The following is a 17,419-nucleotide window of genomic DNA, read 5'->3' on the forward strand; positions in this document are numbered from 1 at the left end:
ATCAAATGAACCCCAAAAACAGAGAATAGGTCATGGATAATAAAAACAAAGACACAAACCAATCTAAACATCTAAAATGTGGACATTTCTCCTCGATTTCTAACAATATCAGCTGTACAGAGACAGGTGGACCTTGAGCCTACAGACGCTAAGCAGCCCTCAAGTTTCCACCACATCCTCACACGTCCCGTCCAGGTCTTTGTCACCTTCATCCACCTGAACCATCGTCACCCCTCCTCCAACCCCCAGAAAGTGGCTTCTTACCTCCGTGGTCTCCTCCTTCACAGCACAGCAGTTGACGTTGCTCAGGAGGCTCTCCTCGCATTTGTTGGCCTCGGTGGTCCAGCTGATGCTCTCCGACTTCAGGGAATCCACCTTTTGTTTCAGTTGCTCCGTTGAAAACCCGAGAGCTTTCTGTAAAATTCAAAGAGGCAGTGAGGACAAAGTGACCGTGACCACGATGGTGTTGGCTTGGCGGAGTGGTGGCTCTCTGGCTAAAGGGTCTGAGCAACTCAAAAAGACTGGCGGTTCGAATCCTGACAGTGACAGAAGGAATGCCACTCCCTTGAGCTCTAAGACCCCTTTACCTGCAACTGCTCCAAGGGTGTCCAAATAGCTGACCCCAAAACTCTCTGATGAGTAAGCTGGGGTATACGAAAAAGGACACGAGAAATTATATACGGCGAATAAAGGATTAATAAATGTAAAAATATTGATTTGCTAGAGCAGATGTAGCAGGGCTGTAGAAAACCAGCTGTGTGCCACCCTCACCCTCACTACCACCACCTGAATGGCCAACCTGTGGCTCAGAGATGAGCTGACGTGTCCCACAAGCCTGTCTGGGCTCCATTTGCATGTAAGTGACACAGATAAGGGCTCCTAAAAAGTGGGGAGTCTTCTACTGACGCATGTCATTGCATTGTATCTTTTAATTTGACTTGCGTATACACAAAAATGTAAGAAATAATAATATGAGCACCAATCCAAAACTCGAAAACCTTTCAAATCAGTTAATGGAGTCCTTGATCGCATTTTCTACTTTCACTGCACATCGGCGTTCACACTGTGCTCTGACTAGTAAACGAGCGGCCTACAGCGGGTACATTTTGGTTCACCGACCCTCTTTACATTTCTCTTGTGTTTTCATTTGTGCCCTCCAGGGGGCGCACCAGCCGCCCAAACCTGACCCAGACAGACACCTGCCGCCCAAGTTCAAAGCACAACACGGGTTTTCGTTTACAGTCCTTCCACCTCCACTCCTCTTCTTCTTCTTCTTCTTCATCCTTCTTCCTGCCGACTATGAAGGCAGGTTACTCCAGGTGTCTCGTTTTGGGTCTGGAATCCCCCCCTGGTGTGGTGAAAGCCCAAAGTAGGGCTCTGCAGCTCCCCCTGGTGGCTACCACAGAACCCAACAAGGCAGACTCCAACTCCCATGGAGCCGTGCAGGGATATGAGGCACTGCTGCAACCCGGGGGGGGGGGGGTGCTGCCATCTAGCGGACCGGGGGAGGGCAGTGCCCTGTGTACATCTGACCCCCTCAGTCCTTCGCCATCCATCACACACTGTATGCCGCACAACACAATTATGACCGATTCAGGTACACATCCAGATTTCCAAGCTCTGACTATGGTGGAAAACCTCCCAACGTAACGGTTTGGTCCTCTGTCACCCAAGGCTGTGCATTCGAGTGACGAAGGATGGACTGAGACATCGCACCAGAAATCCAAAAGTAAAACGCTAAAGTGGAGAAAAATCACATCCTGTAGGACGAACTATAAAACTAGCAGCGTTTGTTGCTGGAACACCAGCTTTCACGGGGGCATCCATGTTTAGTTTCCCACTTGGGTGGCCCAACTTCCCAGCTCCGCCTTATGGCAAATGCAGCATTGACGGCTAGAAAGTTCCCCTGACTCGTCCGACCGAATCGTCCAATTTAATTTTAAAATGTAAAACTAATCACGAATGAATGAGTCGGTGTATTAACATCAATCAATCGATCCATCAATTCTTCTCCCCCTCCTCGCGACCAGCCTGGTGCCCACGACTCACCGACTGCTGCACCGCCCTGCTGATGTCCATCCCGAGGGTGATGGCCAGCTGGTAGACGCTCCTGACGTGGACCTGCTTTTCTTGGTGTTGGCTCAGCTGAATCTTGGCTTGGCTCATATTGGGAATCGCCGGCACAGTCTGAGACCCCAACAGACTCTCCAGCTTTGATAATAAAAATGGAGGAGGATTAGGAGGTGCGTTGGGCAGTGAGGGAGGAACAAGGAGGAGGAAGAGGAGGAGGAAAGTGGGCTCACCTCGGCACCGAGCTGGTGGAACCTGAGCGCCATGTTCAGGACCCCCTCGTACTCTTTCATTTTCTCCTTCACTTGCTTGTGGGCGTGGAGGAGCTCATCCACCTTCTCGTTCTTCTCCTTGATGGGAATTCCTTTCAAGGCCAGCAATTCCGAGATCTTCACCAGATACTCGACTTCTGCATTGATTTGCTGTAATAAATCGGGAGAGCAGTTAAGGTACAGTAGAAATACAGGTGGGTCTGGGACCCTGGCCTAACTAATGCTTTCCTGACCTCCTGTAAACCTGAAAATTAAAATGGGGGTGGGGGGGGTGTCCTTCAAATAAACATTTAAAAAAGTTAGGGTGTTATAAATCACTCAGTGCCCATAAGTGAGCTTATATTGAGATATTGGAGCCATCAGCAGATGAATCACCACAAGAGCCGTCTGTCTGTGTGTGTGCTACAGACTGGGCGGGGCCAGATAGTTGAGTGACAGCAGTGTGGGCGGGGCAGAAGTGAATATTTCAGTGGCAGTTGGGTAGGCGGAGCTGGACAATGGAGGGGCAGCAGACTGGGCGGAGCTGTATGGTTGAGTGGCAGCAAGCTGAGAGGACTGGGCAGCTGAGTGACAGCAGAATAGGAGGAGCAGAATGGTTTAGTGACAGGAGGCTGAGCAGGAATAGAAGTTTGACTGGTGGCAGGCTGGGCGGGGCTGGATGGTTGAGTGGCAGCAGAATAGGAGGAGCAAAATGGTTTAGTGACAGGAGGCTGAGCAGGAATAGAAGTTTGACTGGTGGCAGGCTGAGAGGACTGGATAGTTGAGTGACAGCAGAATAGGTGGAGCTGGATGGCTTAGTGACAGGAGGCTGAGCTGGAATAGAAGTTTGACTGGCGGCAGGCTAGGCAGGGGCTGGATGCCCAAGTGGTGGCAGGGTGGGCAGGGCTGGATGGTTGAGTGGTGGCAGGCTGGGCGGGGCTGGATGGTTGAGTGGCAGCAGAATAGGAGGAGCAGAATGGTTTAGTGACAGGAGGCTCAGCAGGAATAGAAGTTTCACTGGCGGCAGGCTGGGCGGGGCTGGATGCCAAAGTGGTGGCAGGGTGGGAGGGGCTGAATGGTTGTGTGACAGCAGAATAGGAGGATCAAAATGGTTTAGTGACAGGAGGCTCAGCAGGAATAGAAGTTTGACTGGCGGCAGGCTGGGCGGGGCTGGATGCCCGAGTGGCGGCAGGCTGGGCGGGGCTGGATGCCATGAGTGGCAGCCTCCCTTACAAATAGTCAAGACATTCTGCAAAACGCCGGGTGAGGTCTCCTATGGCAGAGAGCATAACACAAATTAACAGAGAGGGCAACACATTGGCACGTCCAAAATACCACTGTGCTGTGAAGAGGTTGTAAATGGACTGGGAGTTGAGCGCGTAGTCAAAGACAAAAACCAGCAAACTGCTAAATAAGCATTTTACTTGAGAGAGAGAAAGCAGAAACGTCACACCATATTGGACAAATAGTAACGCGCACAAAGGCTCTTAGCATTTATTGGTATTTTAGATAACAGCAGCCCCATCGTGCATGCTGGTAGTTAAAGTGTGGCATCAATGCCATCAAATGCTGCGACCTCCAAAAACGCACCCACAGGCAATCAAGAGATGCATTCTGATGATGGGATTCCAAAAATGATGGTGTCCATAAATGAAACAAAAAGGCGCTGTGGTGGTGCTAAATACCAAACCTTAACAAACCAATACGTCATTTCAGAGACAACGAATGGCCACAACAGCCTCGTAGGCTCGATGCGAGTCGGCATGAAGTCTTCTGCTTCGTATTTCAGCCAGGGTTCCAAATCCTTACTCATTTTTGTGTTGTTTACATTCATCATTTGCTTTATTCCTTAGGTCTGTGTGTTTTGTGGGCGGGTCCCCGGGAGGCGGGGCCACCTGCCCATCACCACAAGGGACTGCCCTCAGCACTAAAGGTGGGGCCACCCACAATCCCTTGCAGTCGTGGTGAGGTGAGTTCTCTGGTGCTTCTGTGATTTATTGGAGGATTTTGAACCTGCGCTCTGTTTTTGGATTCCATTTCGGGACTTTGTTTGCCATCGGATTCATGGATTGCTTACGCGACTCCTTTGCCTTTCGTGCTTCACGGAGCGTCTTTCTGCCCCAGGACATTTTAGGAAATGGAACTCTTTTATTTTATAAAGATCCTGAGGTTGCCCATGTGGGGCTTTAATCAGGCGTCTGTGTCGGAACCCTCGGCTTTATATTAAAGCCAGTGCCCCCTACAGGCTGTTCAGAGAAGGGTGTATGAGTGGCAACAGGATAGGCGGAGCTGGATGTTTGAATGGCAGAAATTCGGTACTACAGCACATCGAGCCCACGGTGCCCCCTGACAATCCCACACGGCTTTGAGGCAGGGCCAGGCTGGGCTTTAGCCATGTACATGTCATACCCGCTTGCCTGAACCCCCAGTTTCATATAAAAGCTACTGGCCCTTATTAGCAGAGCTGTCTTAATGCATGGGCACACTGGGCAGTTGCCCAGGGGCCCCACACTAATCTATGTATGTTGTGACTTGCTGAGTGTAAGTGGGGGCCCCAGTGCACTGCTTTGCCCAGGGGGGTCTATAATGCTGTTAAGACGGCCCTGCTTAGAGGATCCGAAAGTGAGTAGGGATGACATTCAGGGAGGCTTCAGTCTGACTGGCATGCCAGCTTTGTTGCCGAATGTCAATGGAGACCCTGAACCCTGGCCAATCTTGCTGGGCACAGCTGACTTTTGCCCCATCACTCTAAAGCTCATGCAGATTAGCAGTCTGGAATGCTGGCTGCCCACCTGGAACTGGGGCTTGATGTGCTCGAAATGCTCCTTAAGCAGAGTGACGGCCCCCAGGTCGCTCCCTATGTCCACTTTGGTTGTTGGCATGAGCCCGTCCTCCACCACCTTCAAATCCTGCAGCGTCTGAGGGAGCAAGCAAAGGTAAAGCACAGCAGTGTTAGTGCAATGGGCATTTGGTGGCTTTACGGATGCCCACTGGTCTCCAAGTTAATGGACTACAACATAAAGCCTGGCATTGCATGTTCTTCCTGTGTCTTTACCTTCAATATTCACCTCCTCAAAGACAAGTAGGTGGGATTCATTGGAGATTCCAACAATTCACCAGTTGGAGTATAAGTGGGCACTGCGATGGACTGCCACCCCCTCTAGTACCATTCTTTGTGCTGAACAGAGAGACCCCAGGCCCCCAGAGACTTTTGGAATGTCACATCACTTTAATTTGCATTACATGGTTTGAGTACCAGTGCCAACCCTGACCGATTTGAGCACAAGGCTGGAACCACCCAGGACTGGATGCCAGTCTATAGCAGGGCACACTCACACACTTCACTAGGGTGATCCAAAGTCTCATTTGTTCAGGACATTCCTGCTTATTCACCTCAACTTAGGTGCCATGGCAAATTTTTCAACATCTTCATTTGCCCATATTAGGGCGGGCAGAATCTGGTCATCCTACAAGTGACTTAATGGGCACGTCTTTAGGAAGACCTCCAGATAGAGTTTGAACCCGGGGCACTCTGGAGCAGGAAGGCAGCTGCATCATCCAATGTGACGATAAGGGGAGGTTGTTGTTTTTTTTTGTTATACTATATAGCGCCTTTTATTAAATTTAGCGCCTTTCCACAGAGAGCAGCACCCCAAGTTGCTTTGCCTGAACATTCCATTCATTTCTACAGTTGACTCTAAGGGTCTGAAACTATCAGGATGTGCTTTACAGCTGCAGTCTTAGCCACTAGGGGGTGCACTGCCCACCCCATGGCACTCTCAGGTCATTTATAGTTGTGACAGTCCAATTAACGTCATACCTGAGTGGCACCCCCTACTGGCAGCTGTTACCCGTGCAGGTGTCCTTGAGCTGCTTCATACCTCAAAGGATAGGCTATGGGCACATATGCCAAGGAGAGGACTCCTGAATTGTACCCAACTGCCACCTCACATGGCACACCATTTCCTTGATGGCACCTCACTAGTGCCCACTCACCCTCATTGTGGATTGCATCCCACACAGAGGGTACCATTTTTATACTTAGGGAAAGGCAGAGTAGAATACAGAGAACGGTCTAAGGAATCAAGGGGACGACAATCCCCCCCAGGCCCACGGGTGACACAAGTGCGGCACTGCTGCCCCGCTACTTCTGACCTTCTTCAGCTGCTCCTTGAACTTCTTCCATTGCTTCTTCACAGATTTCATTTGGTTGACGTGCAGCTGCCAGGTGGTCCACAGGTCTGCCAGTGCCACCTTCTTCTTGGCTAGACTGGCCATCATGTTTTCCACCACCGTCACACCCTTCTCCACATTCACATTCAGGTTGGCACTAACCTGCCAATCACAAGTGGAAAAAAATCAGCAAGCCTTGAACTTGTGGCCACCTTCCCCAACAAAAAGGGCACAAGGTGACAAGCATTCTAAATTAAAAAAAGGGGCTCTATGTCCTGTACATAAATACATTCTAAATACATCTTTAAAGGGGTGCCATTGTACTGATTGTGCCTGACAATTCTCTACCCCCTCCACAGCAAAGAACCCTGAGTAACACCCCTCTGCCACGTGATACCCTCCCTCAGATGTGGTTCATTTCAGTTTAGACCCCCAGGATCCTGTCACATTACCATTTTAGAAGAGTTAATGAAGCTGTGGCCCTGGTCCTGCACCGTGAGGAACATCTCAAGCAGCGAGTGCCATCTGCTGTCGGCCTGTTCCAGTGCCCCCTTGTCCTTGTCCTTGTCCTCCTCAATTGGCTTGCTCTGGTAAAATTCTTCCAGGATCCCCATCTGTTCATCGATCTGGGGCAGAAACATAAGAGTGTGGGACAGTGCCAACTCAGATCAGCTGATATGCTCCATGTACCAACCCAGACACACAGACTGAGAAGGGCAACTCTGGTAGCTACATATTTGTGCCAGCTGGAGCCCAGTGCTACTCAGGTGGGACCTTCACCTGTCATAAATGGTGGGCACAGCGAGGAGCCAAGGAAAAGTTAACTGGAATGAACAGCACCTCACCAGACTGGCACCTCTCCTCACCTCCTCGGCCGACTTCAAGAAGGTCACGTAGGCCTTGATGTGCTCTGCCCGGGCACTGATGTTGCGGCTCAGTGTTTTCAGCTGATCACTCAGCAGGCAGGCTTTGTTGGAAAACTTGGCCACTTCTGGGCACTCAAGTGTGCGGAGTTCTGCCATGAGGTCTCCCATTGCCACGAGCTCGGCTTCCATATCCTGAAAGAACAAAAAGTTGTGTGAACCGTTGGTAGCACATAAACACCAGAAAACCCAGTACAGGACTGGTAGCAGTGGGCCCACCATAGTTAGCTTGTGAGGGCAAAACTCAGGAACAACGGGCAGAGAGAGGAGGACCCCTGCAGCAGTAATGCCATACTTTATTATATAGTACCTCATACCAGCAGCACCCTCTGAAGGCACCGATAGACCAAATTAAAAGATGTGTGCTGTAAGGTCTTCATCATGAAAGGTGCTATATAAAAAGACCACTGACAGCTGGAGAGGGAAGGATGAAAAGAGGATTTCACTATTAGGAAACAGTGCAATGGAAATGGGGTCCACAAGAATCAGGAAATACACTAGTGGTAAGGTCCACTTTGGTGGTCCAGGATGACATCTCAGATAATAATACAACAGTAGTAGGGACCACAATGGGGGTCAGAATGGCATCTCAGATAATAACACAACAGTGGTAAGGCCCACTATATGGGTTCGGGGTCCAGTGTGGTATCTAAGGCAACAGAGCAATGGAATATGGGTCCACTATCAGGATCCAGAAGAGTCAGGAAATACAACAGTAGTAAAGTCCACTGTGGATGTGGGGGTCCAAGATGATATCTCAGGTAATAATACAACAGTGGTAAGGTCCACTATGGGGGTCCAGGATGGCATCTCAGATAATAATACAACAGTGGTAAGGTCCACTTTGGGGGTCCAGGATGGCATCTCAGGTAATAATACAACAGTGGTAAGGTCCACTATGGGGGTCCAGGATGGCATCTCAGATAATACTACTACAGTGGTAAGGTCCACTATAGGGGTCAGAATGGCATCTCAGATAATAATACAACAGTGGTAAGGTCCACTTTGGCGGTCCAGGATGGCATCTCAGATAATAATACAACAGTGGTAAGGTCCACTATAGGGGTCAGAACGGCATCTCAGATAATAATACAACAGTGGTAAGGCCCACTTTGGCGGTCCAGGATGGCATCTCAGATAATAATACAACAGTGGTAAGGTCCACTATGGGGGTCCAGGATGGCATCTCAGATAATACTACTACAGTGGTAAGGTCCACTATAGGGGTCAGAATGGCATCTCAGATAATAATACAACATTGGTAAGGTCCACTTTGGCGGTCCAGGATGGCATCTCAGATAATAATACAACAGTGGTAAGGTTCACTATGGGGGTCAGAATGGCATCTCAGATAATAATACAACAGTGGTAAGGTCTACTTTGGGGGTCCAGGATGGCATCTCAGATAATAACACAACAGTGGTAAGGCCCACTATATGGGTTCGGGGTCCAATATGGTATCTAAGGCAACAGTGCAATGAAATATGGGTCCACTATCAGGATCCAGAAGAGTCAGGAAATACAACAGTAGTAAAGTCCACTGTGGATGCGGGGGTCCAAGATGATATCTCAGGTAATAATACAACAGTGGTAAGGTCCACTATGGCGGTCCAGGATGGCATCTCAGATAATGCTACTACAGTGGTAAGGTCCACTATGAGGGTTCAGGATAGCATCTCAGATAATAATACAACAGTGGTAAGGTTCACTATGGGGGTCAGAATGGCATCTCAGATAATAATACAACAGTGGTAAGGTCCACTATATGGGTTTGGGGTCCAGTATGATATCTAAGGCAATAGAGCAATGATAGTGGGGTCCACTATCAGGGTCCAGCAGAGTGTCTCAAGTAATACAAATTAGGGCGAGGTTCACTGTGGTGGTCCAGGAGGGTACACCATATGAAGAGTGAAAGAGGGTGTCATAGGTAATAGTGCAACAGATGAGGGGTTACTTTGAGTGTCTTTGGAATGCAAAAGTAGTGTGGACTGCTGTGAGGGTCCGAGATGATGCTACAGGAAATCGTAGCAATACAAGTGGGGTCCACTATGGGGGGGTCAGGACATTGCCTTGGGTAGTAGTGCACTATATGGAAATAATAAAAGAAAAAAATGAAGCCTGCAAACTGATGAGGGAAAGTTGCAAGAGAGGGTCCTCTGGAAGTGGGGTGCACTATAAGGGTTTCCAGGATAGTATCACAGATAATATTACATTTGTGTTCAGTGGGTGGTCTACTATGGAGGTATAGGACACCATGTCAGGAAAAACTTCTATGGGGGTCTTGAGTAATGCAATAGGGAAGTGGGGATCCTTCAGCGGGGATCCAGGACGCTGAGTAATAATGTATTGGGAGTGGGGTCCACTATGGAACTTGAGGACATGGTATCAAGTAATGATGTAATGGTAATGGGGTCCACTATTGGGGTTCAGAATGGTGTCACAGGTACTAATGCAATGGTGGTGGGGTCAACTATGGGATGTCCAGAACAATGTCTAGAGTAATAATAGTAATAATAATATAATAAGACAGGTGTCCACTACGGGGGTCCAGGAGGTGTCTCAGGTAATACTGCATTTGGGTTCAGTGGGTGGACACAGGGGGCACTGTCATCTGGTAAGATGGTGGGGGGTGTCATTAGGGGTTCAAAGATGGCATTTCTGACAATATTGAACTAGAGGTAGCAAAAAGTCCACAGAGTTTATTAGTACTTTGGTGGTCTGCTTAGAAATCTCAGCAAGAGGGCATGGGGTGATTTGGTGGTCTCACTAAATGCTACACAGTGGATTCTCTACCTTGCTTTGTGAGGTCATCTCCAGGTGTTTGTTGAGGACATCTTCTGATTCAGAGAGAGAAGACCCCGGGTCCAGGGTCCCAGCAAGGACAGCGCTGCAAGTGTGGATCCAGCTGGACACCTGGAAAGCAACAGAGAAGATGAATGAAGCCGTCCAGCCTTGAAACCCCCCCATTTTCCCGTCTGACCATCAACAGGCCCTCTGGTGGGTGTGTTCAGAAGTGAAGCCCCCCTACTGGAGGCTGTCTTTTGAGCATGTTCTTTGGCTCTGCTGTCCTATTTTAAGGGGTCTCCCATGTTGTTCACCAGTGGCCCTGCTGCCTATGTGTGTGCCAGTTTGTGTGCCAATGGCACTCTACCTTGTCAACGTGGTCCTCGATGCCAGAGATGAGCTTCTGACATGCAGTGCTGAGGTCTCGGTGGCCGTAACACTGGCTACTCAGGTGATCCACTCTGGCCTGGATGTAGCCCACCATTTTCTCAATCCCACTGCTTGATGTGCTGCATGGCAACAAAGAAACAGCATCCCGTCATTCAGGAGTGCCCTGGCACCCAGTGTGGCAAAAGCCCACCAGCTCCAAAAATTTACCTCTGGGGTCTCTTCAGGAAGGCCTGCCCTTTCTGCAGGGCATCAGCGGCAGTGTCCTTGATGCTCTTCAGGAGCTCCTCGTGCTTCTTAGCAAGTGCGGGCAAAGCCAGAGCCCGAGTGCCCAGCACTTTGAGATGCCCTTCGATGGTCCCTAAGATGTCAAAGGCCTGGAATTACAAGACAGAGAGGACGGAGCTGCCGTTATTTGCACTCAAATTCATTTCTGGGCCCTCCCTCGCCACTCTGCCCAGAATGTTGGCGACCACTGTGTTGTTGGCACCACTTTTCCCGACGCTGCCACGAGATGTCATTAAGTTGCCACGCACAACCTCTTGACCTGAAAGGTTTTTAAAGGGTCTGGTGTCCAAGAGTTTGGATTCAATTTTGAAAACAACAGTTCACAGGGTTAGGAGAAAAGAAAACCGGGGACGAGTTTTGTGTCTGACATTAAGGTTTGGTTACCCTCTGGTTTTTAGTTCCTGGTTTTTCAAAATGGCTTTCCTTCTCCTCTTTGGACATTTTGAACTTTTTCTATTTAAAAGCCTGAACTCGCATTTTATGGGTCTGTGCAGGCCAGAAGCCTGCCATTTGAGTTTGGGGCTTGGCTGCCTTGGGGTGAGGCCTATTCAGGGAGTTCAGATCTTTATGTGCAGCAAGATGGCAACACTCATGTGATTTCTCAGGTCCACATCAAGTCCTTGCTCATTCTGATACCCTCTGTCTTGTCCACACCACCTGCGTGTGGAAATGTCTGCTGTTGAAATCTAAAATCCACATCCACGTCAAGGCCACACTCCATTTGATCTTCCCCTGCCCTTCTTGAAGTTCGGTGTCTTGTCCAGCCCTACTTACCCTGCTCTCATTGGGACACCTCAGCTACTCTCTTTCTCCACATTCACATCCCTTTTGAAGTGTCATGTCAAGTCCAGACCACCATGGCCACATCAAGTCACCTGCCATCTGCCTTGGCCATTTCTCAAAGCCAGACCTCCAGATCCACATCAAGTTTCTTTGCCCATTTCCAGTCCCCTTTTGACACCTCAAGACCTTCACAGGAAGCCCCACTCCCCTTCTTGAAGTGTCCAGTCCAGTTCCCTGTGTCCACATCAAGTCCACTCTCCTTTGAACACGTCGAGTCCCTCACTCCTTGTCCACGTGAGCTCCTGTCCACGTTCAACTTATTTTCAAGCCCCCCTGAGTCTCGACTTCACCTTTTTGAACTCCAGTTCTCCATCAAGTCCCAGCCTTTTTGTCCACATGAGCTCCTGTCCCCTTTGGCCCACACTGACATCTACACCTTTGGTCATTTGATGGCCCACCACTGCAGTGAGTCATGTCATTCTCTGTTCTCCCCACTAGGTGGGAACTAAGAGGCTCCCCCCCATACGTGACATGACCCTCCTCGTGTCCCTGGGGGCACAGTGTTTAGAGAGCATTTCATTGGGTATGAATGGGCACCCTGATCTCCTGACTGGCACTGCCATCTTAGCCAAGCACAAATAAACCGCTCAGCCTGACCAGACCTCACATCACGGTGGGCCTCCATTAATGGGCACAGACTCGGAAGACCAAAGTTTAAATTCTCAGGAGCATTGAACCATAATTCTGGACTCTGATTTGTTTGACAGAAGGCAAACCCTCTGTGCCCACCTGCACAAGCAAAAACTTTAGGGTGCCCTCTTGTGGGGGCATAACTGACTGCTTGTGCCATCTGGAAGATGTAATGAAGCACAAGTGAAGCTGACCTTATTGGCACTGCTGAAAAACGAGTTGGCCTCCTGCAGACGTGTCATTCTCTCCAGCAGGAGGTGCCAGAATTCCCCCTGCAGGGCCACCAGCTCCTTGCTGCGGACCGCCAGCCGTTCCCGCTCTCCACAGGTCTCCGCCGCCAGAAGCTCCTTAGCTGTAGCCACCAGCCTGTCTGCCCGCAGACTCCATTCCTGAAACACAAAGATGAAAGGACTGTGAGGAGCCGCCCAGATAACCCAAAGGACTACAACCCGTCAGGATGGGGTCCAGCAGTCAGATGAGCTCCCGGCCCACCTCACCAAGACCAGAGGGATCCAAATCACCCTAAACGAGACTAAGGACGGCAACCTGACAAGATGAGAATTCGTGGTCAGATGAGCTCAGTGGTGTCTCCTCGCTGCCCTCACCAGGACCAGAGTGACTGAGGACTACAACCTAACAGGATGGGGACCAGTGGTCAGATGAGTTCAGATGTTCTCCCGGTCCACCTCACCGGCCCCAGTCACCGAGACCATTGGGACTCAAATGTAGAAGTCTATTTAAGGTCAAGTGAATGTGACAATGGTGGCAATGAGACCAAGTGGCACCCCATGAGCAAGGCCTGAAGGTCCCTGGGGTCACCACAACACCACCTAACAGGCCCCTCGGATTGTGCCAGTCAGCCTGCGGCCTTCGATTAGCACAGCTGGCCTAAAGGTGCAATGGAGAGCCTGTGACTGGTGACGTGGAGGGGTGTGGGCAGACAATAGGGATGGCATCAGAGCTCAGGATGGGTGGGGCTACACCAGACGACATAAGGTGAGGACCCGCTGGGGCAGGCAAGGCCTGGGCACAAGAGAAGTGAAGTCAGGGACTTGGAAACCCCCGAGGACAACACTTGTTGGCAAAGCTGAATGTGGAGAAGAAAACGTTCAGTGAGTCAGACGGCCACCCACCAGTTTGAACTCAAGGACCACCCCAACATGAGACCACTTTTAGTTTAGCAGTGTCCTATGCCAGCCTCACTAGGTGAGTGAAATTCCTGAAGCGGACCACCAGATGTCCTGTCCAGGCCGGTCACCTCACTCACTGCTCTGAGATGTGCAGCCCACCTAGAGTGGTCACTCCCAGGGCAAATCCCACACTGAAGTATTTAAGCAGAGCCACCCAGAGCTGTGCCCCCGATGTGTCTTAGTCGAACCGAGTGAGAATGAGAGTGTTTAATGAAAGGTGCTATATACAGTAATCAGTAAGGGTGGAGACCCCCCATAGACTCACTCTGGCCTTTTGCTCCAGCTCTTTGGATTCTTGCAACAGGTTTTCATTTTCAGACAGCGAGGCACCCAGCTGCTCTTTGTCCAGGTGGGCTTTCATGTTCTCTTTGAACCAGGAGGTGACCTGCAGAGAAAGGGGACAAGACGGACAGCATCAGAGCACGAGGACCACAGCAGTGTTAAGTGTGGCCTGAAGGGAAACTAGAGAACTCCTCAAAACAGCCCACCTGACAGCTGCCCTTGGGACCCCTGGCCATTCCATACCAAAGGGTCCCAAGAGACTCAGTGAGGGAGAAGCTACAGGAAGATCTGAGTACACATACAGCTCAACTGAACTGAAAGGCGCTGTATCTAACTCAAACAAATGAGGGATCAATAAGCCTCCCTGTGCTCCTCCCTTACAGTCGGGCCCTGCGGTGGCCACAGGGAGACCCCCGTCATCGTGTCTCACACACCTCCTGCTCCTCCTGAGCCCACTGACTGGCTCCCACGTGACCCTCCAAGTCACACAGTTGCTGTTTCAGCTGCCGCTCCACCTGTCGCCTTCTGTCCTGAAGCACCTCCATCAGGCTGTCCACCTGCAGGCAGCTGGCACGGGCATGGCGGGCCGCATCCACGTTGGCAAGGGCCTCCACCTGCTGGAAGTCCTTGATGAAGCTGAGGAGCTCCTGGCTTTTGTTGAGCAGGGCCATGGACTTCTCCAGAAGAACTGCGGAGAAAGGAAAGGGAGCACCAGGTGAGGGGACATCCATGGGGTTAGAGGGACCTGCATTATATAGCGCCTTTCCAAAGTGAACACCATCCCACAATACTTTAGATATAAAACAGTATTGTCTGTATGGAGCTCAACTCTAAGCAGTGACCGATCAGTTGAACTACTTTGGGTGACGGGGACTTAACAGGCGGCCTTTTCATTTTATATAGCGCCTTTCCAAAGTGAACACCATCCCACGACAAGTAAAGAGGAATTTTCTTAAAACAGCTTTACGCTTTAAGCACTGGTAGGTCAAATGAGCCTCTCAGGGTGACAGAAAGTCACTGTAGGTGGGCTCGGCCTTCTCGTCTTATCAAGCGCCTTTCCAAACTGAACTCCGTCCCACTGTACTTTATTTTTGCAGTAGTAGAATGATTTTCTTTTTTTTAGCATGTTGCCCATTTTAGGTAGAGTACATTTGCAGGACTAGAGGGACTTTGGCCTCACAGTACCCTCTCTTGGCCACAAGAGTGCCCCACTGCCACGGTGCCCCCCACCAAACCACACTATCAAAAGTGCTGCAGGTCAACCTTCTTCTTGATGCAGTCACTCCAGGGGTAGCCCAAATACCCACATGAACGAGGGGATGAGTAGAATAGCCATGGACTGACTTTGAACCCCCAAACTCATCATAAAGAAATCCCCCAGGTGTTGCCCTTGAGATGCCATCCAAACATCTGAAGGTCGACGTCGTTCCTGTGTAGATGGATGCTGCACAGAATTCCTTTAAGTGTGCCAATAGCAGGCTGCAAGTCTCCATTGACCCCCACATCAGGACAACTGTCACCCAGTGTGGCCTGGCATTAGCCCAGCAATATCACAAGACCCCAAGATGGTCCCTGTCCTTCACCCGCACATCAGCAGCCCAACTGTAGCCAAAATCAGCAATAAGCACCATCAGGGGTGGGTAGCCTTGACCCTCTGGTCACGCCATCAGGGCACCTGATGCTCAGCCTCTTGCCACTGCCAGTACTAGTCACCCTTCTCCAAGACCTGATCAGTGCCAACACAGGGCACCAACTTCTGCCCAGCTTTGCTAGCCAGCACTGCTTCAGCTACATCAGAGGTTCTCAAACTGTGGGGTGCGCCCCCGTTGCCATATGTGGCGTAATTTCGCTATTCGTAGGGAAATTTTAAACTTGTAACGGTGTATTGGCAGCAAAAAATATAGGAATAAATTTTATTAGGTTTTCAAAAAAATGTTAGGGGGGCACAATTAAAACTCTTAAAAAGGCTGAGAAACGCTGAGCTACATGATCCCTCTAAATTTCAAGACTGGCACAATTGGTGCCCATGCAGTATTTAGGCCTCTACTGGTGTCCTAACACAGTATCAGCTGATGTGCCATCCCACACATGCCACCAAATAAGTGCCCTCTAGTAATCATTGCCAGTTTCAACATTTGGCCCATCATCAAATGACACAAATTGTCCGCACTTTATGCCAACAGATGCCCAGCTCCAAACCATGGGTCCACAATGAACAATTAAACAGCCCAATGAGTCAACAGTTGGGCAGTGCCATGTCAGGATTCAGTCTCGGTAATCTGTGCCAGTTATGCCTATCACAGCCCAGCACTGGCAGACTACAGACCACCACAGCCGAATGACTCGCCGTGATAGCAGTTAGGGATGGAAATTGCTACTCGGCCCCCCTAGGCCTTCTTTAGAGGTACACAGAAGATACAATGCCAGAATGCTCCCTGGCACCAGTGTGTACCCATGCAGGTGAAACAGCACCAGAGTGCCACTTGCTGTTCACCCTCCTGTTCAGCAGCCATGAGACTCCCTACTTCTTACTCTGCATGCAATAAGTGGCACCTCTCAAAGACCAAGCAATCTGCCAAGAGTGCCCAGTGATGGCACCCGCCATTAGGAAGAGGGGCAGGAACAGATTAAAAGTTGTGCCTGGGAGGATAAATCAACTTATGAATGTGGGTCATGAAGGCCAAACAAGTTGGAGGACCATCATTGAGTAGTTCCAGTCTGGGCTATCAGACCACTAAACACCTCGGGCAACAGTGAGGTGGGTCACCTTTAACCCAAAACCTTGATGTGGGCCACCTGGAGTCAAGTGAGGCGAGCAAATGAGTGCCAAATCCCTAGGTGGTACCATGTATAGAAAAAAAACAATTGAGATGAAGCAATGCCCTTCTGCTAGCACTCCAAGCGCCAGTCCAATTTGACCCCACATCACTAACTTGCCTTTCTTGATGCCATTGTGCTTGTGAAGGAAGTCCTCCAGGTGCCCAGGATCAGGACCACCTTTGAGTTCTCGCTGCAGTTCCTCTGCTTCGTCGATTTTGATGGCAAACTGGAAGTTGAAAACAATAAGCGGCACTGACCATGAGTAGCGACCACCACTAGATGGCACCATCTCCCATCACGCCAATCCTTGGCTCCGGTTACTCACCTCCAGCGCTCCGGTCAAAGAACTCAGAGGCGAGCAGCAGCAGCCCCCGGCGCTTCTCCAGCAGGCCCACCAGAGCCACCCAACCCTCACTCAGGGTCCTGGCCATGGCGTCGTACACGAGCTCCTGATCCGCATTCTCCTCTGCCACCCTGTCTGCCTTGCTCAGTAAACTCCACACGCCATCTTCGTTTGCCTGGTAACACAAACAGCCACAAGGGGGCAGCACTTATTAAGGCAAGGATGGCAACTCGACAAAGAAGAGTCACAAGAAGTGAAAATCGTTCAGTGGACTGAGAGGGGACAGGTAGTCACGTCATTGTGGCCCGGCACTGGCACTGGCACTGACACAACTTCAAGAGTGGGCAGGAATGGTAACTGAATTACAGGGCAACACGGAGCACGGAGGACAAGCAGAAGAAAGTGCTTATGAGAGGAGCTGCAGGGAAACAAGGA

General features: G+C 50.3%; 1 protein-coding gene across 1 annotated transcript in view; it reads right to left on the bottom strand.

Annotated features, from left to right (window-relative positions):
* Positions 1–17,419, bottom strand: part of ccdc141 (coiled-coil domain containing 141) — a 160,547-nt gene that overhangs the window by 138,004 nt on the left and 5,124 nt on the right. The window contains exons 3-17 of the mRNA XM_051930465.1: positions 16,970–17,159; positions 16,759–16,869; positions 14,256–14,509; positions 13,805–13,924; positions 12,544–12,738; positions 10,799–10,965; positions 10,569–10,710; positions 10,211–10,330; positions 7,361–7,552; positions 6,947–7,120; positions 6,477–6,656; positions 5,114–5,239; positions 2,304–2,492; positions 2,050–2,211; positions 265–414 (exon numbers count right to left, since the gene is read on the bottom strand). Of these exons, the coding sequence (XP_051786425.1) occupies positions 265–414; positions 2,050–2,211; positions 2,304–2,492; positions 5,114–5,239; positions 6,477–6,656; positions 6,947–7,120; positions 7,361–7,552; positions 10,211–10,330; positions 10,569–10,710; positions 10,799–10,965; positions 12,544–12,738; positions 13,805–13,924; positions 14,256–14,509; positions 16,759–16,869; positions 16,970–17,159 (2,472 nt within the window). The remainder of the gene's footprint in view (positions 1–264; positions 415–2,049; positions 2,212–2,303; positions 2,493–5,113; positions 5,240–6,476; positions 6,657–6,946; positions 7,121–7,360; positions 7,553–10,210; positions 10,331–10,568; positions 10,711–10,798; positions 10,966–12,543; positions 12,739–13,804; positions 13,925–14,255; positions 14,510–16,758; positions 16,870–16,969; positions 17,160–17,419) is intronic.

The sequence above is a fragment of the Erpetoichthys calabaricus genome, chromosome 8, assembly GCF_900747795.2.
Source record: "Erpetoichthys calabaricus chromosome 8, fErpCal1.3, whole genome shotgun sequence".
NCBI lineage: Eukaryota > Metazoa > Chordata > Cladistia > Polypteriformes > Polypteridae > Erpetoichthys > Erpetoichthys calabaricus.